The 25,896-nt window shown below is 41.4% G+C and overlaps 3 protein-coding genes and 1 long non-coding RNA gene across 8 annotated transcripts in view; 1 reads left to right on the top strand and 3 right to left on the bottom strand.

The window, feature by feature from the left end:
* Window positions 1–2,445: 2,445 nt before the first annotated feature.
* Window positions 2,446–7,082, bottom strand: tmem147 (transmembrane protein 147). 2 transcript variants are annotated; one of them, XM_028980766.1, is made up of 8 exons: window positions 6,926–7,082; window positions 6,696–6,778; window positions 6,424–6,493; window positions 6,268–6,333; window positions 6,041–6,177; window positions 5,540–5,624; window positions 4,496–4,617; window positions 2,446–2,649 (listed from the first exon to the last, which is right to left on the bottom strand). In XM_028980766.1, the coding sequence occupies exons 2-8, from the start codon at window positions 6,770–6,772 to the stop codon at window positions 2,529–2,531; spliced, it is 678 nt and encodes a 225-aa protein (XP_028836599.1). In that variant the 5' UTR covers window positions 6,773–6,778; window positions 6,926–7,082; the 3' UTR covers window positions 2,446–2,528. The 2 variants fall into 2 exon arrangements, with proteins under 2 accessions (XP_028836599.1, XP_028836600.1); XM_028980767.1 differs by having other exon boundaries at window positions 6,696–6,775.
* A 1,611-nt stretch (window positions 7,083–8,693) lies between these two features.
* gapdhs (glyceraldehyde-3-phosphate dehydrogenase, spermatogenic) lies at window positions 8,694–17,064 on the bottom strand. 4 transcript variants are annotated; one of them, XM_028979206.1, is made up of 12 exons: window positions 16,969–17,011; window positions 14,133–14,174; window positions 11,935–11,994; window positions 11,564–11,660; window positions 11,311–11,417; window positions 10,987–11,077; window positions 10,728–10,846; window positions 9,975–10,056; window positions 9,723–9,874; window positions 9,459–9,621; window positions 9,212–9,309; window positions 8,694–9,109 (listed from the first exon to the last, which is right to left on the bottom strand). In XM_028979206.1, exons 3-12 carry the CDS (start codon window positions 11,961–11,963, stop codon window positions 9,040–9,042), a joined length of 1,008 nt encoding a protein of 335 aa, XP_028835039.1. In that variant the 5' UTR covers window positions 11,964–11,994; window positions 14,133–14,174; window positions 16,969–17,011; the 3' UTR covers window positions 8,694–9,039. The 4 variants fall into 4 exon arrangements, with proteins under 4 accessions (XP_028835039.1, XP_028835038.1, XP_028835041.1 ...); XM_028979205.1 differs by lacking the exon at window positions 14,133–14,174 and having other exon boundaries at window positions 16,969–17,064; XM_028979208.1 differs by lacking the exons at window positions 14,133–14,174; window positions 16,969–17,011 and adding an exon at window positions 14,053–14,077.
* The window catches only part of LOC114789809 (uncharacterized), a 27,083-nt gene continuing 18,245 nt past the window's right edge, over window positions 17,059–25,896 (top strand). Inside the window, exon 1 of the long non-coding RNA XR_003749731.1 lies at window positions 17,059–17,175. This is a non-coding gene — a long non-coding RNA (uncharacterized LOC114789809). The remainder of the gene's footprint in view (window positions 17,176–25,896) is intronic.
* Window positions 18,027–25,566, bottom strand: LOC114789808 (potassium-transporting ATPase alpha chain 1). The gene is made up of 22 exons (XM_028979210.1): window positions 25,036–25,566; window positions 24,889–24,948; window positions 24,533–24,736; window positions 24,331–24,444; window positions 23,820–23,954; window positions 23,565–23,682; window positions 23,100–23,368; window positions 22,802–23,000; window positions 22,550–22,659; window positions 22,319–22,453; window positions 21,115–21,307; window positions 20,678–20,853; window positions 20,457–20,593; window positions 20,208–20,358; window positions 19,793–19,961; window positions 19,537–19,691; window positions 19,308–19,431; window positions 19,082–19,227; window positions 18,751–18,884; window positions 18,511–18,612; window positions 18,324–18,415; window positions 18,027–18,240 (listed from the first exon to the last, which is right to left on the bottom strand). Exons 1-22 carry the CDS (start codon window positions 25,171–25,173, stop codon window positions 18,212–18,214), a joined length of 3,090 nt encoding a protein of 1,029 aa, XP_028835043.1. The 5' UTR covers window positions 25,174–25,566; the 3' UTR covers window positions 18,027–18,211.

Genomic DNA, 25,896 nt, shown 5'->3' with positions numbered 1-25,896 from the left:
AGATTGTCTGGTTGATTTGATCCTTTTTACAAAAAGTGAGAGTTAATTGCAGCTTCTTGTGCTCTCACCTCTTTACATCCTCTACACAAATATATGTCAGCGCAGGTTGATCAGCAAGACCATGTGCTGATGATTTAAATATGCAGTTATTGCTAGCCTGCTCCACAGTGGTAAATCTGACATTCACTGAGATGTTATTGTGTTAAGTGTTAGTGATTTTTTGATGTTGAAACACAATGTCAAGCATCTGCACCTCATGCTCTCTCACTGGCATGATAGTCAGAGTACAATAATGTTTTGATAGTTTGATAGTTTGATTGTTGTAATGGTTACATAAGGACATGTTGTTTTTGACAAATATACATTAAAATGGGGTGCTCTGGTGTTTCTGAACTGTGTAAATGAAAGTCAAAATGAAGAAATACGAGTATTATTATTAACATTTATTGCAGATATCCTTTTTAAGTGCATTAAATGATCACTATATCTTCACGTTTAATGTTTAATTCTCAGACACAATTTGTACACTACACTGCACCTGATTCAATTCATCTTTACCAAACCACAATCTGTATAGTATATACACTGCTCAAAAAAAAATAAAGGGAACACTTAAACAACACAATGTAACTCCAAAGCAGTCACACTTCTGTGAAATCAAGCAACAGTAATTGACAATCAATTTCACATGCTGTTGTCCAAATGGAAGATACAACAGGTGGAAATTATAGGCAATTAGCAAGACATCCCCAATAAAGGCGCGGTTCTGCACCTCCCCATGGTGGCCACAGACCACTTCTCAGTTCCTTTGCTTTCTGGCTGATGGGTTGCTCATTTTGGAATGCTGGTGGTGCTTTCACTCTAGTGGTAGCATGGCACTGGTGAGGTCGGCTGCCGTCGCGACTGCTCCGACCGAGTTTGTTTTTGTGTTTTAAACTTTTTTTTCAACAACCCTACACCGGCAAATCCACCACCATGTAGCGCATTAAATACAGTAGAGACACTCTTGTTTCTATTAGTATACATATATATATATACATTGACTTTCACTCATTTGCACACCTTCACCCTACCTGTTACACATGTTATGTTAAAGACATAAAAAGTCGGCACAAGTGGCACATCAGTACGAGCTGTGGCAAGAAGGTTTTCTGTGTCTGTCAGAGTAGTGTCCAGAGCACGAAAGAGCTACCAGGAGACAGGCCAGTACATCAGGTGACATTACCCACTAGGCTACTACCACCCTGCTCAAAATGTAACTCCAAAATGTAATGTAACTCACAATGTAACTCCAAAGCAGTCACATTGTGTTGTTTAACTGTTCCCTTTAATTTTTTTTTGAGCAGGGTGGTAGTAGCCTAGTGGGTAACACACTCGCCTATGAACCAGAAGACCCGGATTCGAATCCCACTTACTACCATTGTGTCCCTGAGCAAGACACTTAACCCTAAGTTGCTCCAGGGAGACTGTCCCTGTAACTACTGATTGTAAGTCGCTCTGGATAAGGGCATCTGATAAATGCTGTAAATGTGGAGGGCAACAACCCAGCAGAAGGACTGCTAACCTCTGCATTTATGCAAGGAAGAATAGGGGGAGCACTACAAGAGGCCTCCAGCAAGCCACAAATGTGCATGTGTCTGCTCAGTCACAAAAAGACTCAATGAGGGTGGAATGAGGGCCTGATGTCCACGTGGGGGTTGTGCCTTCAGCCCAACACCATGCAGCACTTTTGGCATTTGCCAGAGAACATCAAGATTGGCAAATTTGCCACTGGCGCCCAGTGCTCTTCACAGATGAAAGCAGGTTCACACAGTCTGGAGATGCCGTGGAGAACGTTCTGCTGCCTGCAACATCCTCCAGCATGACTGGTTTGGTAGTGGGTCAGTAATGGTGTGAGGTGGCAATTCTTTGTGGGGCTGCGCAGCCCTCCATGTGCTCGACAGACGTAACCTGACTGCCATTAAGTACCGAGCTGAGATCCTCAAGTCCCTTGTGAGACCATATGCTGGTGTGGTTGGCCCTGGGTTCCTCCTAATGCAAGATGATGCTAGATCTCATATGGCTGGAGTGTGTCAGCTTTTCAGTTTTCAAATTGCGAAGGATCCATATGCCCCTCGAATTCTGAGCTTTAGTTCTTTCCGTAGATTTTCTGTAGGATTCAGGTAAGGTGATTTGGATGGACCATTTTATCAGCTTATAAATTTATCTTCCATTAACACATTGGTCAGAAAAAGCACAATCATCTTTTAAAAAAAGCACGCTGTTATGAAATCTAAATTTATTCATAATATATATTCTGTTAAAGCTTCCTGCTAACTGCATCTTGTGCCTGTTCTGACTCATTTACCAGAACTACTGTTTCTTAGATTAAAAACACACTCAATAGTTGCACAAGTAACTACATTTTTACAGTTCCATGTCTGACAAATCACACACCAGAAGGGATATTAAACACAGTGGAATAGAGTTTATTATATAAAAAGTCAATGTATGAATAACCAGAATGGATTACTCTTCACTTGCTCACTTCAGTTACTGTGAACAAGAGTGATGAAGAGGAACAGTGAACAGAGGGAGATGGCACCAGTGGTCACCGCTTTCACAAGAAGAGCTGTCCAGCTGCCCAGGAGAAATATGTGCACAAATAATCTGTAAAGAAGGAGAATAAAGACAGAATTTAAGTGTGTGTGCATATACATACATACATATATGTGTGTGTGTGTGTGTGTGTGTGTGGGGAAAAAGAACAAAAGATCACACAAAATTTAACGACTGTATCAGACAATCAGTGCTTGTTAAAAATGAATAAGCCTGCAGTAAAACTGTTTTCAGACCGAAAAAAATAAATGTGCTAATTCTGGTATTTCCTAAAAAAAATAATAATAAAATTTTATTAAAGTAACTTATTAATGAACCAAATCTGAGTGTACAAACAATCTTATATGTGCTAATTATATATTACCATAGATATTTTAAATACATTTTTTTTTTTCCTTTACAGAAAATGTATAGTGGTCCTCTTAGCTTATGGCACCATTTAACAAAATGTTTAAAAATGCTGAAAGGGTCTATATAAAAGGCTGGGATTCTGTATGCTTTCTGTAACCTTTGGTTTTAATAGTGGAGACAGTCGTATCTGCCATTTTTCATTCCGTATCTGTGCTATGCGATTATATTTGTGCCACTATGCCGATATGGTTTGTGTGTGGTCATTTGACAACGTCTAATTATTCAAACGGTGTCATATGATTATTTATGCTACATCTGAATGGTTCACATTAACAATAATCATGTGACATGATAAATCTACTGTTGGCATCTCTCTCGCAAAAATAAAAGCATATAAATGGTTTTTATAAAGTTGAGTGAGTCAAGTAAGAGTAGAGAGTCACAAATGTACTCAACTAAATGTAAAAATAATTGCCTTGTAAACCTAACACTTAGGGAGCTTTCACACCTTAGTTTGTTTGCTTTGGTCCAAATCAGTCGGTGAGTTTTGAACATTGTATCATTTTCCTCAAAAATTGGGGCAGTGGTAGTCTAGCAGTTAAGGAAGTGGCCCCAAAATCAGAAGGTTGCCGGTTCTAATCCCGAACCAACAAGGTGCCACTGAGCAAAGCACCGTCCCCACACACTGCTCCCGGGCGCCTTTCATGGCTGCCCACTGCTCACCAAGGGTGATTGTTAAAAGCAGAAGACACATTTTGTTGTCACAGTGTGCTGTGCTGCAGTTTATCACAATGACGCTCGTTTCACTTTCTTCTTTCTTGTTCTTGTGAGTCCCGGAGCAGTTGATTTGGTGTGTACTCAAATACGATTACGGTATTCACACCAGACAAAACCAGACCACGCGGAGGGGAGAAATGAAGGGGAGTTAAATAAAGCACACTAAAGCCTGTAGGTGTAAAGCCTGAAAGGGCCTTCAGCAGTACATTTTTCTCAAAATGTCATATAAGTAAATGTAACAGCGTAAATGTAACTCTCTGCTAATAACATATGTATAACCCTAGTTATAACCCTAGGTGTGACCTCTAGAGATCAGAACAGCACAGAGTATTTTCAAATGGCAGAATAAGACCTTCATATTTAGAGAATACTTAGACTAACTTGTAACTTTCTTATAGTCTGACATACATTACAAAAATTACAACAGAGTGAATAAAATGATTGTATTCATAGTTGGGGTTCTAGTAAGCCAGAACTGATTACTTCACTTATGGTAACCTGTAAGCATGCTATGGATGAGGGCATCTGCCATATTCCACAAATATAAGCCTGGCTAAAATCAACGGTAGCAGTCCAGCACCACTACTAATTAAAATTAAGACAGATTTTGTCCTAAATGTCAAATTTACCTGACAGGCATTAAAGAACTTAGAATGCCCTCTTGAGGTCAAGAAGGGTACAACCTTGTGTCAGCATTCTTCAAATCACAGTATTTTTATCCTATTATATTATATTATAAAAACCTCATCATGCAATATGTTCTACTCACTCCATGAGAAAGGACTTGTACACACAGAGGCCAAGAAGCACAGTCACAGGCAGACGGAAGCTCTTTGGAAGGTCGTACCGTGTAAACATCCACACCACTGCAGCCATGGCTATGTAATGCACCTGAACATACCAAGAACACATACAGAATTAGAATTGGGTTTACTGGCCAACTATGTGAGCAAACACATACAAGGAATTTGATTCCGGTCAATGGTGTCGCTCAAACTATAAAACAAGAACATATAATATAGACATATCTAAAATACAAGGATCATAGCAATAATACAAGAGATTAATCAATTATCCAAATTAGATCAAGTAGAATAACAATTTCAAACAAGATGGTGAGAGCTACGCTACATTGCCATTTGATTCAGAAACAGGGATGTGGCCAAAAGTTTTGAAAATGACAACTACTGGTAGTCAGATTAGTTCGCTGCTTCAGTGTTTTTAGATCTTTTTGTCAGATGTTTCTATGGTGTATTGAGTATAATTTCCAACCGAAATTGGACTACAGCTGAATCATCTTCCAAGAGATGGTCTTGCTGGACTTTCTTGGGCATCCTGGAGCCGTCTTCACAACAACTGAACCTCTTTCCTTAACAGTTCTTGATGATCTGATGAATGGTTTATTGAGCCGCAACCTTAGTAGCAGCAGTATCCAATATCCTTAGCCCTTTTTACTCAACACAATGATGACTGCACTCTAGAGCCCAAAAGCATCAGTCTTGTTTTAAAGCATGCAGTCTTCTATTATAACTCTATCAGCATGACCTCCATCCTTAGTCAACTCTCTCATCTGCGTTGAGAACAAGATTACTGAAAAAATCTCGGCAGGGCCAAAATGATTGTGGAAATCCATTTCATAACTCATCATAAGTCTGAAGTATATGCAAATTTCCATCATAACTGAAGCAGCAACCAATACTTGTCATTTTCAAAAAAATTTCACCTCAACTGTACATCTCTGTGTGGATTTAACTAGTTTTTTTTCGTGTTCTGGTGCGTCATGTCCTTCCAACCCACAGAAACTCAGACTTACCAAGCTGATGTTGGAGTCAAAGCTCATTTGAATATACTTCCAATCAAACTCAATTCCTCGTGCACCCACCCACAATGGGATACACCTGTTTTGAAAGCAGCAAAGCAACAATTAGCCTTTTAAACTTATATCCACACCCTACAGTGCATCTGGAAAGAATATATAACAGTTTATACAGTTTAAATCTGTGCAAATGAATCCTGTTTCCCTGAGTTAAAATATGTTACATTTACATTTACAGCATTTATCAGACGCCCTTATCCAGAGCGACTTACAATCAGCAGTTACAGGGACAGTCCCCCCCTGGAGCAACTCCGGGTTAAGTGTCTTGCTCAGGGACACAAGTGGGATTTGAACCTGGGTCTTCTGGTTCTTAGGCGAGTGACCTACCCACTAGGCTACTACCACCCAGTGTTAATTGTTAAATAAATATGGCACGTTGCTGCAATCAGCCATTTAATTTACACATTTATGTGTGTTATTATCTGTATGTGTGGTTACCTTGACATGATTAACTCTGCAGTAGCCCAACCCATGGCAGCAACCATGATCTTGTACTCCCCTTTCCCTGCATTTCTGGACATGACGAGATGAAGGCCCAGCAGGTCAGCAAGATCTACTGTTGCCTTCATGAACTCCTGCAATAATCAGCACCATTCTGAGTTAAGGAATCTCAAACAGAATTGAATATGATTTATTCAGGGACATTGAAAGATTTTTTTTTTTACCCCAACAAAGTCGTATACACCTGCTCCCCCTTCCCACGTAGGGAAGAATGTGGCAAGGAATAGCATCTGGAAAGGAAACGACATTTATACAAAATACTTTTCATAGATGCCCTGTGACAATGTATTCAAAGTCGCATGAAAAATTAGGTCTCTCACTTTACAGAGCTGCACAAAAAGATAGGTTGCTCCTGCCTGGACACACCTCCAAAAAGCATTGTATTCTGACCTGTCGATGAAATTAACGAAATGATCATATGCAGAATTACTTCTGAATTCCAGAAGCAGAGCGGTCAGCGTGGATTAACTTTACACGTCGCTAAAAGCCTCAACAAAACGGGGGGTGTAGATGGGGGCCGTTTAAGAGGATTTAAATCTGCCTGTACAAAAGAAAACCAATGACAAGAACATAACAGCGAGAAGATACTCACAACCCACTGCACTTGTAGGTTATGAAGTAGGGAAAATATGCCAAAGCAAAGCAGTTTCCGAAATGAAAGAGCGTCATGTCCTTCTGCCAAAGAAAGAATCTGATTTAAAAAAAATATATATATATATATATATTTATATATACACACGAGCCACATGGTTTTCCTCTAATGAGAATACATGCAATTTCACAGACGCCTCCTGTCTGCTGCTGTCGTGCTCCTGGGCTCACCGAGAAACGGCTGACGGCACCGACGCACCGGTCCTCTCGTACCGTGACGGTCGTTGACGCCGCGGCTGAATCGTCGCCGAGAACCTGCGGGCCGAACGGCGGTGCTGAGGCGAGGCCGCGAAGAAGCGCCGCCCGCCGGAGACGACGTCACCGGACGGCGAGCGGCGGGCGCCTGCGGGCAGTGCTGCCACCTTGCGTCGCGGAGCGTCCGCACACGAGGCACGGCGCACGACGTGACAGGCGCCTAGACGATCTGGGAAATAGTAATCGCACGTTAATTGGCACAAATGAAGCGAGACGATGCACTGTGTGTGCTTTGTGCCTGTGTACTCCATACATTACATTACTCAAACTGAACATTTATATTTACATTTATGGCATTTATCGTACGCCCTTATCCAGAGCGACTTACAATCAGTAGTGACAGGGACAGTCCCCCCCTGGAGACACTCAGGGTTAAGTCCCTTGCTCAGGGAAACAATGGTAGTAAGTGGGATTTGAACCTGGGTCTTCTGGTTCATAGGCGAGTGTGTTACCTACTAGGCTACTACCAGCCTAGAACAAGAGCTTTAGAGTCCAATGCCTTAGTATTCTGTGGGGCAGGACGCTTTATTTCATTTCTTATATCAGTAGTCATTGTGCTCATTGGTCAGTAAAGACCAATGTTTGCAATAGAAAGAACAAAAAGCACAGTTTGCTAATAAGGATTGTTTCTTTTATCAGTTTGTTTTGGATACTTTCAATTTTGGCTTTATTTCATCTTTTTTATTGTAATGTTTGAGTTGGACCATACAATTCAGAATCTGGTACTTTTGTGGCCAACTGTGCTTGAAAATATTTTGTGGGCTCGTCTGAGCATACAGTACAGGCCAAAAGTTTGTACACACCTTCTCATTCGATGTGTTTTCTTTATTTTCATGACCATTTGCATTGGTAGATTCTCACTGAAGGCATCAAAACTATGAATTAAACGCATTTGTACTTGTTATCTACTTAACAAATAACTGAAAACATGTTTTATATTCTAGTTTCTTCAAAATAGCCACCCTTTACTCTGATTACTGCTTTGCACACTCTTGGCATTCTCTCGATGAGCTTCAAGAGGTCGTCACCTGAAATGCTTTTCCAACAGTCTTGAAGGAGTTCCCAGAGGTGTTTAGCACTTGTTGGCCCCTTTGCCTTCACTCTGCGGTCCAGCTCACCCCAAACCATCTTGATTGGGTTCAGGTCCGGTGACTGTGGAGGCCAGGTCTCCACTTTTTGTTAAGTACATAACTCCACGTGTGTTCGTTCATAGTATTGATGCCTTCAGTGAGAATCTACCAATGATAAGGTGTCCAAGCTTTTGGCCTGTATGGTAGCCTAAAAGTAGAATAAAAACAACTAGTGCTGTATTGGATTCATTAGTTGTCCTTTTTACATCAAGTAATTAATAGTAACTAAAGTAATTTCTAAATCAAGTAATTTTTTACTTTTACTCAAACATTTTTTCAGTACTTTTGTCCTCTACTTAATACTAAAGTACAAAATACTCACTTTTTTAGAAAGATGAATGTTTTAACATCAGAAATCACTGGACTCAAAGTTCAATTATCGTTGTAAAGTTGTTGTTCAATTAAAGCAGTTGTTCAATTCACATTACAACATTCTTCATATATATTAAAGGTTTATGTATTAAATACAGTACACCAACAGAAACTAGTTACTGTGTGGTACAGTGCATGGTATTTCTGAAATGTGCAAGAGAAAGCTGACAATAACACACAGATGTATTTTTTTATGTTTATTTCAGATTTCCTTTTCAACCGCATGTCATCACCACCTCCACGCTTTTAAACTTTAATTCTCAAACACCAATATAACATGGTAACAACCAATATGGAAACATCAACAGCAATGCTGGGGGGGTGACACAGACACAAATACTGAAAACCAGCCTCCAAGTGGGACTTTCTTAACAGAAAAACTAACACTCGCACACAGACTGCTACAGAGACTATTCTGTCTTGTAGAGTGAAGGGAGGGGTATTAGGGAGTGTCACTATGGCTATGGAGTGAGTGCATGTAAAAGAAGGTTCGGTGGTCCCGTCACAGCCTCTTTGCTATTTAGCAGGTTACTCCTTGGAATGCATGTACAGCAGCAGGTCAGCCACGCGATGGCTGTACCCAAACTCGTTGTCATACCTTGCAGAAGGAAACAAGTAAGAAAACACGTTAGCTTTTTTTGACAACAGTGAATGACAAACTAGGCTAGTAGAAGAAATAAAAGGTTGTCATGGGACTTACCAGGAAATAAGTTTGACAAAGTTGTCATTTAGGGAAATTCCAGCACCAGCATCAAAGATGGAGGAGTGGGTGTCACCAATAAAGTCAGAGGAAACAACCTAAAAAACACACAGACGTTTTAAAAATGTATAAATGATTTATCTGAATTTATGTGAATTCTCTGTAAAACACTGTCCTTAGTGTGCCCTGTCAGTTTGTCAGGGGTCCTCTGTCCACTGTCATGGCAGATTGCTTCTTAATAACTTACTGAGTCCTCTGTGTATCCCAGAATTCCTTTCAGGGGGCCATGGGCGGCCTTCTTGACGGACTCTTTGATGTTAGCATAGCTGGCTGGCCTGGACAGACGGCACGTTAGATCCACCACAGAGACGTCAGCAACTGGCACACGGAAAGCCATACCGGTCAGCTTCCTGCAAATATTAATCGGAGGAGGAGAAACTGATTAATGAGACTTAGGAACATGTGGTGTTTTTAATAAATAAGAAGACACACTATGATGTTCCAGACTGACCCATTGAGCTCAGGAATGACCTTCCCGACAGCCTTGGCAGCTCCAGTGGAAGCAGGAATGATGTTCTGGTGTGCACCACGCCCATCACGCCATGCCTTGGCAGATGGGCCATCAACTGTCTTCTGGGTAGCAGTGTATGCATGGACTGTGGTCTGTGAGACGCGGGAATAGCAATGAAGAGCAGAAACGTCAGCACAACATCAAAGCACGTTCCAATCTCACAAAACGACAGCAAAGCACACATTTATTTACCATGAGGGCCTCCTCGATGCCAAAGTTGTCATGAATCACCTTGGCCAAAGGAGCTAGGCAGTTGGTGGTGCAGGATGCATTGCTGTGAGTTAAAAAGAAGACACTCAAACATGTGCTTAATGATCTATGTACATACATGCATAACCATTCATAATTTGCAGGTGAAACCCATTTTTGAAACATTTCTTACATCGAACATCTAAAATCATGAATATAATGCATAAATTCTAGAGGGCGACCAATTTAAACTGTCATGTTGTTCGAGCAACAGACACATATTCTAAACCATGTCGTATTCTAAACCAATCAGAGATCGTAAATGGCGGCCCCCGTCTCTGATTGGCCATGGTCCAGATATTCCTGTACAAACACTGAAAAAGCATAATGCATCTATAAAACCCATTACATGCAATGATAAATGTACTGGCCAAGTTTCCCCTCTCCCTGATGCCTTTCAGCAACAGGCAGCATCAAACAGATCAGGCCAAGATGATAATCAAGTTCAAGCCCTTAAAACACTTGCACTTTTAATTACAATTCTTGTAGAATTATGCTTCAAATAAAAAACTTTGTTAGTTAATCATTTTCAAGTCAATATTGCCAATATTGGACAGCAATTTAAAATGAAAAACATTCGGTGCACCTAACTTTTGTGCTGTGCAACCAGTACAAAAAGTTGCCAGGAAATACATTACCTGTTTGAGCAATACTATTCCATCCAATTAAATTTCAACATGCTGTTCTGGGGCTCACCTGACAATGGTCATACTTGAGGGGTCATATTTGTCATGGTTGACTCCCATCACAAACATGGGAGCATCAGGAGATGGGGCAGACACCACAACTCGCTTGGCACCTCCCTCCAGGTGAGACTAGATATAAAAAAAAAATCTGCATCAGTCTAGTTCCCACCTGATTTTAAGGCTTCTGTACGTTGGTGTTCTTATATGTTTAAATCAGAATGTGGCAGAGAAGTTAATAGATTATATAGATTAGTTCACGTTTTACTCACAGAGGCCTTATCGATGCTCAGGAAGACGCCAGTGGACTCCACAACGTATGCTGCACCAGCACTACCCCATGGGATCTCAGCAGGCTTCATACTAAGAAAAGAAAGGACAGAGAGAGAAGGAGAAAAAGAATAGGGGATTATAATATTATTTACGGGGAGCTGCTTCTGCATTCCAGTGGCTCTGTCCCTCTATGGACTAACACAATATATAAAGTTAATCAGTATGTGATGCTATAGATTGATCTCTTTTCATTGCATCAAATCCCGCAAAGTCTGATCACAGACCTGCAATCATTTACAGGCTAAAATGCAACTTAAACTCACCACTGGAATACAGAGATGGCTTGGTCATCAACAATCAGCTTGCCATCCTCCTGGCGCACCTCACCATTGTAACGTCCATGGGTGGAGTCATACTTGAACATGTAAACCTGTGAATCGAGGGGATTTTTAAAACATTATTAAGCTATTTCCAGTTTCCAGAATAATTAAGCAATTTCATGTATCTTCAAATTTAACTAAAAATGTTAAAAGAAATTGTTTGCATGAGGCATAACTGATGTAAGATGAAACTCACCATATACTGCAAGTCAATGAATGGGTCATTGATGGCAGTGACTCTGATTCCTTTCTGAAGACAGGCCCTCAGGACCAGGCGGCCAATACGGCCAAATCTGTACAAAGGGCAGAGTTCATGATTCTTTTAACTGTTGTATTGGCTCACTCATTTTATTTTTGGTAGTCAGTCTATTGGATTATGATCCATAGTGAATTTACCTTATTAATTACTAATGTAACAGACAAAAAAATTGTGTTTGACATATTATCTGTCGGAATTAATCTGAATGGTGTCAGGTTCATTATTTAGTAGGCCCTTTCACATTTCATTTTCTGCCATGAGGCCTCAGCTGACTGTGAAATTCCACTCATGCCCACACTAGAACGTACCCATTGATTCCAACGCAGAGGTCTGACATTATTGCAAGTGAGTAGGTTTTGGTGGTCACACTGAAATGAAAGAAAAAAAAGATAAAAATGTTTTTGCACTGATAGTTTCAGATTCTTCATATATTTCATATATTCATTCTTCATATATTCATACAAGACTATAACATTTAATCACTGCTGTAAATGGCTGCTAGCGAAAACTAGAGTTGAATGTTGAATTGAAAGTGTTAAATGTGCCTGGGCTCTGGGTGCCATTGTTCTAATATCTATTTAAAATGCTGTGCAGGGAGTCTGAAAGTCTGAAACACATGGAGGCCGGACATTTTATGCACTTGGCATGAAGTCCTCTCCCATTGTGCACACACAAAGCTACGCAACAGCCAGTGAAAAACACAGAACCCACAGTTTAGACGAGTTTGAACCTGCATAGCAAACCCACCCATCACTCGTCTCTACACACTGTTGCTTTTCTAAAACTAATTCTGATATTTTGGTGACTTTTTGATCCATAATTGTTTCTTGTTTGCCATGTAATAAAGCCATGCTTTAAAATATTTATGGAATTTTATAAACATACGCGTATGTGCAAATACATGCTTGCAAAATTGTGCAGATTGGCATGGAGTTTATGATAAATTAAGGAATTTCATGAAAGCATGACAGTGCACAATTTTTTTGACATTTGATTTTCAGAATGTGGATTTACATCACCAACATGGAGCTGTGGCCTGTGCTGGATCAAATTCAAATATGCAATCCCATTCCTTATAAGGAAGAGGGGGCTGCTGGCAGAGGAAGAAGGAATGCATCCAGCAAGGCCACAGGAAACATATCCGCCACTCTGCAAAATACACTTCAAAATAGTTGCAGGATCAAATTTACAGTCTGAAGTGAAGTAACTAGATTACAAAAAATATCTATTAAATGTCTTCCATGCACAAGGTATCTGAAGTCCTGGTTAAGCACTGATACTGCTGTACAGCATGTTTCAGCGGATGAGCAAGACTGCAAGAGAGGACCATTTACTCTTAAAATATATGTATTTATGTATCCAGGTCACAAAGAAAAAACTAAAAAGGAAACTAGGTTTTCCAGTTGACACAATTGATTTTTTCAGTCTGTCCCAACTATTACTGGTGTGGGAAACCAGTACAGGGTAACATGAGGCTGAATCGAAATGAACAAAACACTGAATAAAAAAAAAAATCCATTTCAATTTCCCTTTTAGCTCGCAATACTGGATTTCAGCAGCCCACAACTGGCAGAACGTTCCTAATTGTCGGATTAAGTGGTGTTCAAATCATTTACAAGTACTGAGGATGACTAAGGCGATATCAGAACAATTTCATTCTTATACAAGAACAGTTAGATTTGCTCCACTTCAGTGCACCAATAGAACCGTCTGACAAAGACGATGGGAAAAGCTACCCCAAGGCTTTCCGCCTTGTCAACCAAATGGCTCAACAGAAACAATTCAATCAACTGCCATGCATATTATAAATGGTTCTCTGATTATCAGTGCTGAATACTGATGACATAAATATAGCAAAGATTTCTCATCGAATTTTTGAAAGGCTAAACAGAAAATGTTACATCCAGTAAGCGGCTACAAGCATAGTGCAGCGAAATTACCTCAAACAGTGCACAAAGGGACTGCTGTGTCCACAAAACAAAGGGCTTCCAAAAGTCAGAAAATGTTGGCAAGCGCAATACAGCAGATCAGGTGTTGCTCCAAGTCAGGTGCTTGTGTCCTGTTGAAGGACATTGAGGATGGCCCAGGAAACCAATGACACTGATAATCTCTTAATCTGAGCCTGTGTGTGTGTGTGTGTGTGTGTGTGTGTATGAAAGCATGTGGAAGAGCCACTGCACTGTACCAAACCTATTGATGTAATCCTAATCTCTTGCTATGAAGTCCTTTCAAAGGGCCCCAGAATGCACTGCCACTAGACTGGCAGGCTGCCTCAGATGAACTCCATCCTAGCGGGCATCAGACAACAAACGTCTGTGATAATCAATTAACAGTGATGGAATTAACTGGACAGGCCAAACCCCCTTAGGATGCATGTGTACACATTCTCTTTCACGGTTTTATATTCAGCTCAAACACTGACTCACCCACAGCACTAATGCTTTTTCCACTCGACTCTGTGTGACAGTATTGGCTTTCACTTCTTTCTGTAACCCAGTATCATTACCTGTTTAAATATTCCACTTCCCAGCGTCCCAGGAAAGATGCACTGTTAACAGAAAGTAAAGCACAAATCTAAGACTCATGACCACAAAATGACGACTCCTATTAGGTATTTAGGCAGACAACAAAACACTGTGCAAAAACGCCCAGGCCAGCCTCAGACCAACCTATGTGCAACTAGTGTACTTAATTACTGCACAACTGGACTGCAGTTACTGCAACTACACAAGTCAATCCGATCTGATCTGGCTATTTTAATTGCCAGTAAAAAGAGGCACAATGACTAATCAGGAATCTATGGAAATGGTTACAGACTTAGAGTCACTGTGTGTTTTCTTTTCTTAAGCTTCCAACATGGCTTACTAGAAACTGGAGGCCATTTTGAGGAAGTGCCAGGCAACCAGCGGTCATTTGCTAACTCTGATATGACGCATGCTGCATCCCCATGATGGTTTAGACACAGGAAATACAAAATTAAAAATGTCTGAAAGACATGTAACATGCCCAGTGTGATCATGACAGTACAGAAACCATTGCCTTTAATGATGCATGCCAGGGATGACAGGCTAGAAGTTGTACTTCTATACAGCTGACTACTGGCACTTCCTCCACTATCCAATACTTTTCCACCAGCAGGATTCAAAGCAAAAAAGCACAGAGTTAAACTCTTGCTTCCTGTCCAGCAGTATTGCCATGCCCCTTTGGAAAACACAGACTCTCAGTCATGCAAATAACCTGTTGCATAATTTTCCCTGAAATATTTCCCTAATTTCCCATACCATTGCCTCAATGCATACATTTTCTGGATGGATATGTTTTTATTATACAATAATTTACAAAAATATTAGTGTGACTGTACTAACTGAATTTTATAGGTTCTCTTGTAAGTGCTTTTAATTCTGTGTTCTGTTGCTTCTGTTCATGTTGGTCATCATACTGACATAAACTCTGATTGTGCAGCATCTGAGATGTCATGTTAATGATATTAAATTATATCACATTCATAATTGGTTGCAATGCTGGATGTTTGCCAACCATCCCAGGTAGGTCAATGGTTTGAGATCCACAGCTTTTAATAATTTTGCTCCTGTAGCCATACTGGGTCAAATAAATGAGATCATTCACAAATTGATTGTCATTGTAAAATACTGCAGCACAGCACATGGTGACACAACGAAACGTGTCTTCTGCTTTAACCAAGTGGGCAGACATGACAGGCGCTCGGGAAGCAGCGTGTGGGGATGGTCAGTGGCACCTTGTGGTTCAGGATTCGAACCGTCAACCTTACACTAGGCCACCACTGCACCCACTGCTGAGCCTAATGCTGATTGATTATTCCAATCATGAATAATCAATAATTCCAATTATTCCAGTCATTCTGATCATCAGTCATTTCGATTATTCCAATCGTCCAATCAAATATTGATCGGTATTGCCGAAATGGAACTGCCTGCATGTCTGTTAAATGAACAGCAGTGACAGGCCAGGGAGTGGAACTGCTGCAGTTCTCCTTCATGTGATCTCCCTGCAGTGCAAACTGCTGTGTCACACTGCAGAGGCCAGCCTGTGTACAATGTTTTTTTGTGCAATTATAATACAGTCATATGCAAACATTACAAACGACTATAAAAAGCCCTTTTTAGAAGCTGTATTTAAAGGAAAATGTGGCTGTAAGGAGACCCACTTGTGTGTGAGTGGACAACTCCAAGTACAAATCAAATAGAAAAACTAGTCATAACCAAACCAGCTATTACATCATCACCATTGCACGTGGTACCCAAGGAAGCTACATGCTGCAAGGCACGTAGGCACAGGCCTGCTCTGCATCCAGCTACACCATCCCACGACCAGGTGCCTTTTAATGGTAAATACATGTTAAAAAGCTAAAAAAAAAGTCTGTTTCGTTACTAGCCCTTTCGGAGCGAATGCCGACGTGCAAATAGAGTCGGTGAGTGTGTGGCTGAACAGCATATCCTGTCACCTGTCCAGGTGACCTTGCTGCCTGACCCGACCTTCATCAACGCTCCCACCAGGGTATCGCGTTTCCCTGCGACTTGTTGCCTTCCTGCTCATTTGAAGTCTGTGCGACACCTACATGCTAATAAGCATCTTTGGTAATAAGCCGCCATGACGTAAACCATATCGTTTTGTCGTAAGCTAATGAATTATGAATTTCTACGAAGGCTGTACTGAATAAGGAGAAATTTAAGCTTCAAATAAAGCCTTCATGCTATAGAGTTCATGTAACAACACTTCTCACTCGTTCACTTTAAATATTATTCGAAATAATTTGCTTTAAAGCTCGCAGGCATCTCGTCGGTACCCCGCCGAACCTTCTAGAACGACGTGACGCAACTGGATTCAGGACGCGCGACCGCGAACGTTACAGCGACGGTGTACGATGTCATGTAACTTCACTCTTTTTTATTATTCTTTGCCCGGGACACTGCAATGCCGCATCCGGTGAATTTTCGCAATTTCTTGCCATCACGACATGCGGCGCTGCACGACAAGCCTCTTCCGCAAATCGAATGCACCATTTTGGGCTCCAGGCCGTGTCACGTCACAGTCATTTCCGTGAACAGGCAGCGCTGCGGTGCACGAAAAGCATCACAAATGGCGGCCGGTTCGTCCAAGAGCTTCACGGACGCAGCCATTCTGTGGTTACGTAACGAAATTACCGCGACAAGGCCAAGGCGAGAGCGCATCACTTCTCTCAGTCCTCGCCCGCTCCCACACACGCCATAGTCATGTATTTGTGGCTATGAAATAATAAGCGTTCAACCGCAGTCTCGTCGGGGGGGAAATGAATGGCGCGTAGCAGAATTCACCGAACTCACCTCCCAGTAAGATGCTGCGACGTCTGTGTCCGCGCTACGCCGCCCCCTGCTTATATAGCGGACACGCGCACGGGCGAGTCTCCCTGGAAACATGACGTCACGCGTTCTGCGGCGGTCGGCGTACTTGAAGCTAACGGGGACGTGAAGGGGACGAGAGGATGACCGCGGCTGCCATGGTAACTGGCGGGGAGACCGACAGATCGCGAGGTAGAAAGGGACCGCTGACAGACCACTCTATACAAATCTATTTAATTTTTATATACAGATATATGCTGATTTCTCGTGGGTGTGTGTGCGTGCGTGTGTGTAGACGATTCTATAAGATTACGTGGCAGTTCCTTTCCTGCTATTGGGTGACGTTCTGAGAGGAATGCATGTGTTTTTTTTTTATCAACATTTTGACAATATGACGTGACAACGAATTTAATTCAATAATTAAATGTATAACGCCGCGCGGTAAATTCCGCACGTGCAAGCACGTGACTCGCTCAGCTCTGTGATTGGTGCGCATCCCAGTGGCCTACGTGAGGGATGGTGCGTACCAATGTGGCTGCTCACATCCTGGTGTCTAATGAATGAGTGAAACCTATATTTCAGTAGTCAGTAAGTATAAAACATAAATCAAGCATGCTTCGATTAGTCACACAATCAAAAAATTCTGACATTAATCCATAGTTTGTTAATTGTTGACATGTAGAATTTATTCTCAAGGCTTACTTTTCACACCTTTATTACATGAATCAAAATTGTAGAATGGCAGGAGACTCATATTTTTATTTTGCTGTTCTAGTTAGCGCTCAATACAACATATACAGTAATTCTAGTGAATTAATCCATTTAGTGCTGTATTCATATATAAATAATATTTCCAACATGCAAAATATTAACAAAGTTGACGAAGGAAAGGTACCAGTTAGGCCTGTATGTTTAATTAGTTTTTTAGGCCTTTTTGTTTTATTAATATGTCCAGAAATTGTTATAACATGTGACTGCTTTATAATTAACAATCAATATTCTGGATACGTATTTCTTTATATTAGAAAATATAAAAAGGCCTCTTAAAATATTATAATCAATATTGAATTCAGACTTACTAATTTCAGAAGACAAATACTTCAGTTTAATCACTGCATTTCAAATGTCTGTTGCCCTCCTAGGAGTGGTGTTTTATAGAATTCCTGATCCACTGCTGGTTTGGTTTTGTATGATAGTCTTTGAGTGTTGTTCATTTGTGAAGTGCCTTTCAGTAATACAACTCCTGGTCCCACCAGCCTTTTTGAGAAGAAAGATACTTGAGTAACATTAGAATAAATCTCTTTCAATTATCCTTAAAAAGGTGAGTCAGGTGCACTTACTTCCTGGATGTCGTCTGACCCCCAGTTTCCTAATCTCGTCATAGACAAAAATGAGAATTCCATATGGCACTGGAACAAACCACCACTGGACTCTGCAACACCATGAAACATTACAGTGTAAAAATAATGAAATAATGACTAGCATTTGAAGCCTAATAAACATGAATTAAAAAAACTGGTTATTTACCTAATTGGCATGAAGTTGAAGATGTTAGGCATTCCTGGGCAGTAGCACAACAGGTTACCAAGACATAGCTGGAAGACTATGGCAGACACCAGTACCCGGTTTCTGCAAGCAGACAAATGCAAATGTAACTAAAACTCAAATGAGAAAAACATTTGCAGTATGGTTTAGCTGTTAAAACATTTACTACAATGTCACACAAACATTTTGTCTTATTTAAAGATATTAGTAAAATGTCCTGACCGTAAGAAGCCTTGCTGGAACACAGAAAGACGACGTGTTTTCCTAATCAAGACATCAGCAATTTGGCAGATCTCAATGCTGACGAAGAAGACGGTGTAGCATGTGTACTCCTGGTACAGCCGCTGACTGAATGTCTGAAAGAAAGGTGTGCATGGTGGTTCTGTGCTGGTGATTGTGATACTTAGTTAAGCCTTTCGGTGGGTTGTCTGAAAAAATTAACAGTCCCTGTTTTAGCTTCGTTGTGACCCTGAACTGAACCTGAAAACAGGCTAAGAAGATATCCCTAAGATATTTCACTGGTCAGATCACAACCCAGTTATGTCAAACTAACCCACTCCTGTCCATAGCTGTCCTGAAGGTCTTGAAGGTGATCATCTTCCCACTGTGACCTTAGCCCCACACACAGTAGAGGGAACCAACCCTCCTGTGCCTGAGCTGCGAAATAATCTGTGAAGCCAGCAAATGACTGGATGGCACCTGGACAGAAATAATTCAGAAATATTTCAAAGTATGCAATTATAAAAGTAATATCATGAATTACGCAAAGATCTGCTAACCAATCTGAAAATATGAGTAGACAGCCAGAGCTTCATTGACCAGTCTATGCCTCCGTGGGTTCCTTGGCTTTATATGCATGATGTCACTCTCTGCCTTTTCATAGGCCAAAGATACAGAGGGGAACTTTTGTAGAGGGGAGAGGGAAAATGGGTCAAATTGGAGATGCTTAAACAAAAGATTTGCTTAAACAAAAAAAATATGAATAAAAATATTTACTGTTACACTCACAATATCTGTGGCCAGCTCAATGAACAGAATGGTAATGCAACCCAGGGGCAGGGGGACACTGACAGTGATGTAGATGAGGTAGGGTGTCAGCTCCGGAATGTTCTTTGTCAAAGTGTAGGCAATGGACTTCTTTAGGTTATCAAAGATCAAGCGCCCTGCGGATCACACTAGAATTTTACTATACTGAGGATATTTAGGGTGAAGGTTAATTTTGAATAAGCCACATATCATCACACTCAACACACATTCTTCCCACCTTGCTCCACTCCAGTCACAATAGATGCAAAATTGTCATCTAGCAGGATCATGTCAGCCGCATTCTTAGCAGCATCAGAGCCAGCAATGCCCATGGCAATGCCAATGTCGGCCTTTTTCAGGGCTGGAGAGTCATTCACTCCGTCACCCGTCACAGCCACAATGGAGCCCTGGGTTAGGGGATGAGAAGCTAATTTGATCACTTTTACATTTAAAGAACATAATAACTACGGCCTTCACACAACATATTGTAAAAGAAAAAATACCACAAATTATCTATGCACATCATGATCAATGAGCACTTAAAAAATGAACAGTTACTCAAGGTATTTTGTGTAAAAACCAGAGAACGCCTTAATTCTGGTCACAACAGTAATGCTGCAGCTCATGTGCTCTGTTTCTTGTCTGAGCCTCACCAGGCGCTGACAGCTCTCCACAATAATCAGTTTCTGCTGGGGGGAGGTACGGGCGAACACCATCTCTGGATGGTTCCGGAGGGCCTCATCCAGTTCATCGCTGGTCATGTCCTTCAGCTGTCCACCATTAATCACACACGCACGGGCATCACTTATGAAAGAGATCAGAATGATAGTAAACAATGTTCATTTTGTCCATTGGTGTATTTTTTGGAAAAATGCTCCAGTTTCACGGCTACATTTGGTCACCTCTTTTTGACCTGTTCCACGGGGATTCGCAATCGATTGGCAATGTCCTCAACCGTCTCACTGCCCTCAGAAATAATACCTACATTTGCTGCAATTGCTTTTGCTGTGATTGGATGGTCGCCTGTTACCATAACAACCTAAAGATAAAACCGGTTGGGTTATGGATTTATTGATAAGTAACTGAGAACAGGCTACACAAGACAAGACTCTGGCCCTCATACCCGAATGCCAGCTGTGCGACACTTCATGACAGCATCAGGCACAGTAGCACGAGGAGGATCAATCATCGATATCAGACCAGCAAAACACAGACCCGAGGTGGGGAAGTTCATGTCGTCAGGATCAAAGTTATAACCTCGAGGATACTCCTTCTCATTCAGATATATGTGACAAAAGCCTGAGGAAAGATATTTTAGTCTTTTGCATGCAATGAACAGAGTACAACATGTTTTATCTAACCATTTACAGTTGGTTCCCTTACTGTCCAACCAGGGGTGTATGGCCAGTGGAGGAAATCCAGGAGGGAAATTAAGAGGCACACCTTCTAAAGCCATTTATATTGGCACATTACAATGAAATCAATATTTCAATATTTGGACTGAGGCACTATACATAGCTAGTTTAAAGCTATGGTCTAGATCACAGCAGAAAACCCTACCCAGGACTCTCTCGCCCAGGCCTCCCAGATCCATGTAGGCGGTCTGGAAAGCTTCCTTCCACTGCTCGTCCAGTGGAAGCTCCTGCCCCTTTATCAGAATGGTGGAGCAGCGCTCCAGGATCCTCTCTGGCGCCCCCTTCATCACCAGCAGGTAGCGCAGGTCCAGCGGGTCCTCCAGTTCGTGCACCGACAGCTGTTCGCCGACAGGGGGAGACAGAGACCCGCAGGTGACTCGACAACCAAGCGTTCCTCCCCAGCAGCGTGTTATAACTTCACAAAACACGACGGCTGTGTCACCAGTGTTAAATGAAAATGTTTCAGGGATCTTTAAGTGTAGGAGAGGAGATGGTCTGTTTTTATTTTCAGGGATGGTGGCCAGGAAGCCCTTTAGAACGGTATTATTATATTTACGCATAACATCATGACTACTGAGCATTGGTTATGTTGTTAACGTGGCGACGATCTGCGCTTGGATGCCGGGCCGCGTCCCCAGCTTTTCCACCCCAACGCTGCCAGATACCAGAGCAGAGGTCTGTGGAATCCATGCCTGGACATGTCAGGGCTGTTGTGGCGGTCATACTGTTGTGGCGGTGGGTAAATAGCACGCATCCCGCTGCGGAAGCTTGCTCGTAACCATTCACCGGACGTCACCGAACTTCCCGTAGCCGCCCGCTCAGCCCACGCACACGGAGTCACGGTCACGCGTGTGCAAACGTGAAAGAGGAAAACGGGGCGCGCGACCGAGGTCTGGCCAGCACGTGCGCGTCAGACTGATCTTCGAAAATCGAAAAAAAAAAAGTTTAAACATTTGATAACGCTCATGATAACGTAGAAGCATTCTTTCATATCTGGCCGTCGAGTATAAAACTCGCACGGGGGTGGCAGCATGCATGAAGTAAATGATTTGCTATGAATGTTACCTTTTATTTTCACATTTGGCGTAGTGTTGGGTTTATAGAGGCAGTTTTGGGAACTGCTTTGTTGTCCCAGACTGAAAGATCCCCCCCCCCCCCTATTTTAAATTTCTTTTGTCACCCTATGTGACATATATAAAATAATGGGCCATTTAATTTCTTGTGTTGTGGTGTAAAAAGTTTTACATGATCAGTGTCTGAAGACGAAAATATTTCACATATTCTAGTCATTAATGCAGACATTCCTGTTGAAATAATCTGCCATCTCTGGAGGAATTCATTCCGCATACCTGGAACTTGTTGGTGGAGTTGAATGGCAATTCGCAGACCTTCCGGAAGCGACCTCTGTACTCGATTATGTTGCCGACAGTCAGCTCAGTGAACTTCAGCAGGGCTGTTTCTGAGGCGTCTCCCACCACAATCCTCTGGGGTAGACATTTGTTAAGTAAATATTTCCCTTTTTTTCTGTGTTGTGCATGTGTAGGTTTTGTTAAGATGTTTGTACTGCATATGAGCCTCACCTTAGGGATCGGCACAGTCTCCTGGTTGGGCCTGAAAATTGCTCGATTGCAAAGGCCAGCTACTCTTGCTAAAGCTCTCCATGTCTCTGACGACTGGTCAAAACTTTGACCTGTGTAAAAGTCGCAGAACTCATTACACTCTGACTTACACACACACACACACACACACACACACACACGGTTCTGTTCATTTAAGAAGTGTGTAGTGTGCTTCCTTATCAGCTAGGCATTTTCCCATTTCACCTCCCTTACCGGACTGGTCCTCTGTGGTGTCAGCAGCATGAATCATGTTGTCGAACCACAAATGTGCCACAGTCATTCTGTTCTGTGTCAGTGTTCCTGTTTTGTCTGAACAGATAACCGATGTAGACCCCAGAGTCTCCACAGCCTCTAGGTTTTTGACCACACAGTTTTTCCGGGCTAGACGCTTGGCTGTGAGAGAAAGGCAGACCTGTAATAATAATAAAATGTTAAAATAGAAGTAATTGCTGCACGTAAAAGATTATATAAAAGGTTCATTTTGCTCCTGTGCTTGTGTCCGAGTACTTACAGTGACAGTAGCAAGCAGCCCCTCAGGGACGTAGGCCACCACAATGGCCATGAAGAAGATCATAGCTTCCAAGAAGGCATAGCCAATAAACATGGCCACCACAAAGAATGTGAAGCCAAAAAATATAGCAAGGCCAGCAATGATGTCTACAAAATGCTCAATCTCTATGGCTATTGGTGTTTTCTCATTGCCCACCCCTGATGCTAAGCTGGCAATGCGTCCAATGATGGTGCGGTCACCGGTGTTAATAATCACTCCAGTGGCTACTCCTGGAAAAGGGGAGAAATTAAAGGAAGAATACAATTTTTATACAATTTTAACCCAATAATGCAATGCACATCAATAAAAATAAACTTCATGCTAATGATACATGTTCACTTCCACACTTTATCAAAAGAAATGAATTTTAAGGAAGCCAGACTACAATGTGAAAATATTTGGCTATGAGAATCTGCAATATTTGACCTTCAAGACACGTGGTGGAGAAGAAAGCAATGTTTCGGGTTTCGAGGGGATTTTCATGTGTGCACTCTGGACTCCTAGTTTGAGGCTCAGACTCTCCTGTAAGTGAAGAGTTATCTACCTGGAAAAAAAGATTGAGAACAATGTAGCTCAATGATGTCCTCCAATGTTTATGTAGTTTATTCTATATTCATTCTCAGACATGGTGCCAGTGTGTAATGTGTGAAAAGGACACAGGCATGCTGTTTTGTGACCCACCTTGCAGCCCTGTGCGGTTATTATACGAATGTCAGCAGGGACACGGTCACCACCCTTGATCTCAACAAGGTCACCCACCACTAACAAATTGGCATTAATCTGATTCTTCTGTCCGTCTCGGATTACTACAGCTTGCTGGGAAAACAAGAACAGCAAAGCATTCTTGCCACTTTGCTAAACGGGTAGTTACACATACACTTTAAAGGTGTTGACATACAGGCTGAGGCTGTGCACACTCACTGCACTATTAGTAATAAGTAGATTTATAACCAAAAAAGCCGTTGAATAGAGGTAGTGTACAGCCATGACATTTGTGTTGTTTTAGTTTTGATGAACAACAACTGAACAATCTGTCTGTGGTCAGACAATGATAAAGGCCTCTTAGGTGTTGAACACAATCTGTCCGGTATGGCAGCAGCTGGGCTGTGGAATCTATGCAATCATGAAGTCAAGCTTGAATTCGTCAAGAGTTTTAAGAGTATTACCATTTGCAAAGTTTCTAAAGTCTCACCTGTGGTACCAGATTTTTGAAACTGGCAATAATATTTGTACTCTTAAACTCCTGATAGTATCCAAAGCATCCAGTTACCACAACCACGGCGATCAGGGTAATGGCCAAATACAGCTGCACAGACAAGAAAATCAGCATAGAGAATCAGCATTCACGAGGGACTGATAACATTACAAAATTCAACATGGAGAGTGTTTCTCACATCATCATAACTGTCGAATTCCCCCTTGGCACACTCAATGCCAAAGGCAATGAAGCAGATAACAGCTGCCACCCACATAAGGCACTGAAGTCCTCCTGCAAGCTGACGTGCAAATTTCACATACTCTGGGGTGCCCTTGGGTGGTTTGAGTTCGTTGGGACCATCCCGCTCTAGGACTTCTTGAGCAAAGGCACTGGTCAGTCCCTACAACATCATGGGAAACAGAAGACATCAAAAGACATTAAGTATACATGGCATCCCCCAAAAAGATTGAATTTAACTGATGAATGATTTTTTATTGTATTATCATCTGCATATAATATGAATTATTTTAGTGTACTAATTAGTGTAGTTACCTTTGTAATACTAGTTGTGTATCGCATTTCTAAATCCTCCAAGCTGATTTCATGGTCATCCTGTTCAAGAGTTGTTATTAGAGTCGATGCACTTTTTCACAGTACGTTTTAGTGACTCAAAAAACATTTAATACTTTGTACACTCACAATGTCCATTTCTTTCTTCATTTGCTCTAGTTTCTCCTTTTTCTTTGTTTTCTTTTTCTTCTTGATTTTGACATCCATCTCTCCATCCATCTTGTCCATCTCCACAAACATATCATACGAGTCCTGCAAACGGACCATTTGTTTTCCCTTTTTTACAATACTTAAGCAGATGTAAAGAATGTATCTAATTTATATACTGTAGTGGTTCTTGTAGAGTTTGTCCAATTTGAAAAAAAAATGTTTACCTGTTTACTCATGGTGTCAGCCCTCGTCACTGAGTCACAGTCCAAATCAATTGTGGTCCAAACTCCGATATTTTTTCCTGGCAAAATCTTGAAATTTTGTGTATTCCTCTGCAGTATTGTCCTTTTAAGTGAGTACTTTCACTCCACAGAGAGTGATTAGCTATCATGAAAAGGATTATATAGCTGTATGAAGTGTGGCACTAATAATCCCGCCCAAGACTGGCAATGTCACCCCTGTTTTAGGAATACACACAATTCCTCAACATCTATCAAAGGCAAACGTACATTACCACTATACTTCACCTGCGTTATCATTATGAACACAAAATATGTTTACTCAAAGATGAAGTCTGCACGTTCCTGTGCCTTGATTAACTTTGTGGGGAATGAAATTATAGTAAAACATTAATGTCATTACCAATGTCAACTGCAGTTAAGCTTATGCCAACTCTCACTAAAAGGAGATTTTAAGATGTGTAAAATCTTGTTAAAATGTTTAAACAACTGCATAACATTAAATCTCATCTGTTCAAAAACATTAGAGGACAACAAAACAAGAATGTTCCACAGTAGCATAATTACATTTTTATTTTAAAAAATGGCCCAAATGACCATC

Source organism: Denticeps clupeoides, chromosome 5 (assembly GCF_900700375.1).
Source record: "Denticeps clupeoides chromosome 5, fDenClu1.1, whole genome shotgun sequence".
In the NCBI taxonomy this organism is placed as follows: domain Eukaryota; kingdom Metazoa; phylum Chordata; class Actinopteri; order Clupeiformes; family Denticipitidae; genus Denticeps; species Denticeps clupeoides.
This window is presented reverse-complemented; position numbering and strand designations above follow the sequence as displayed.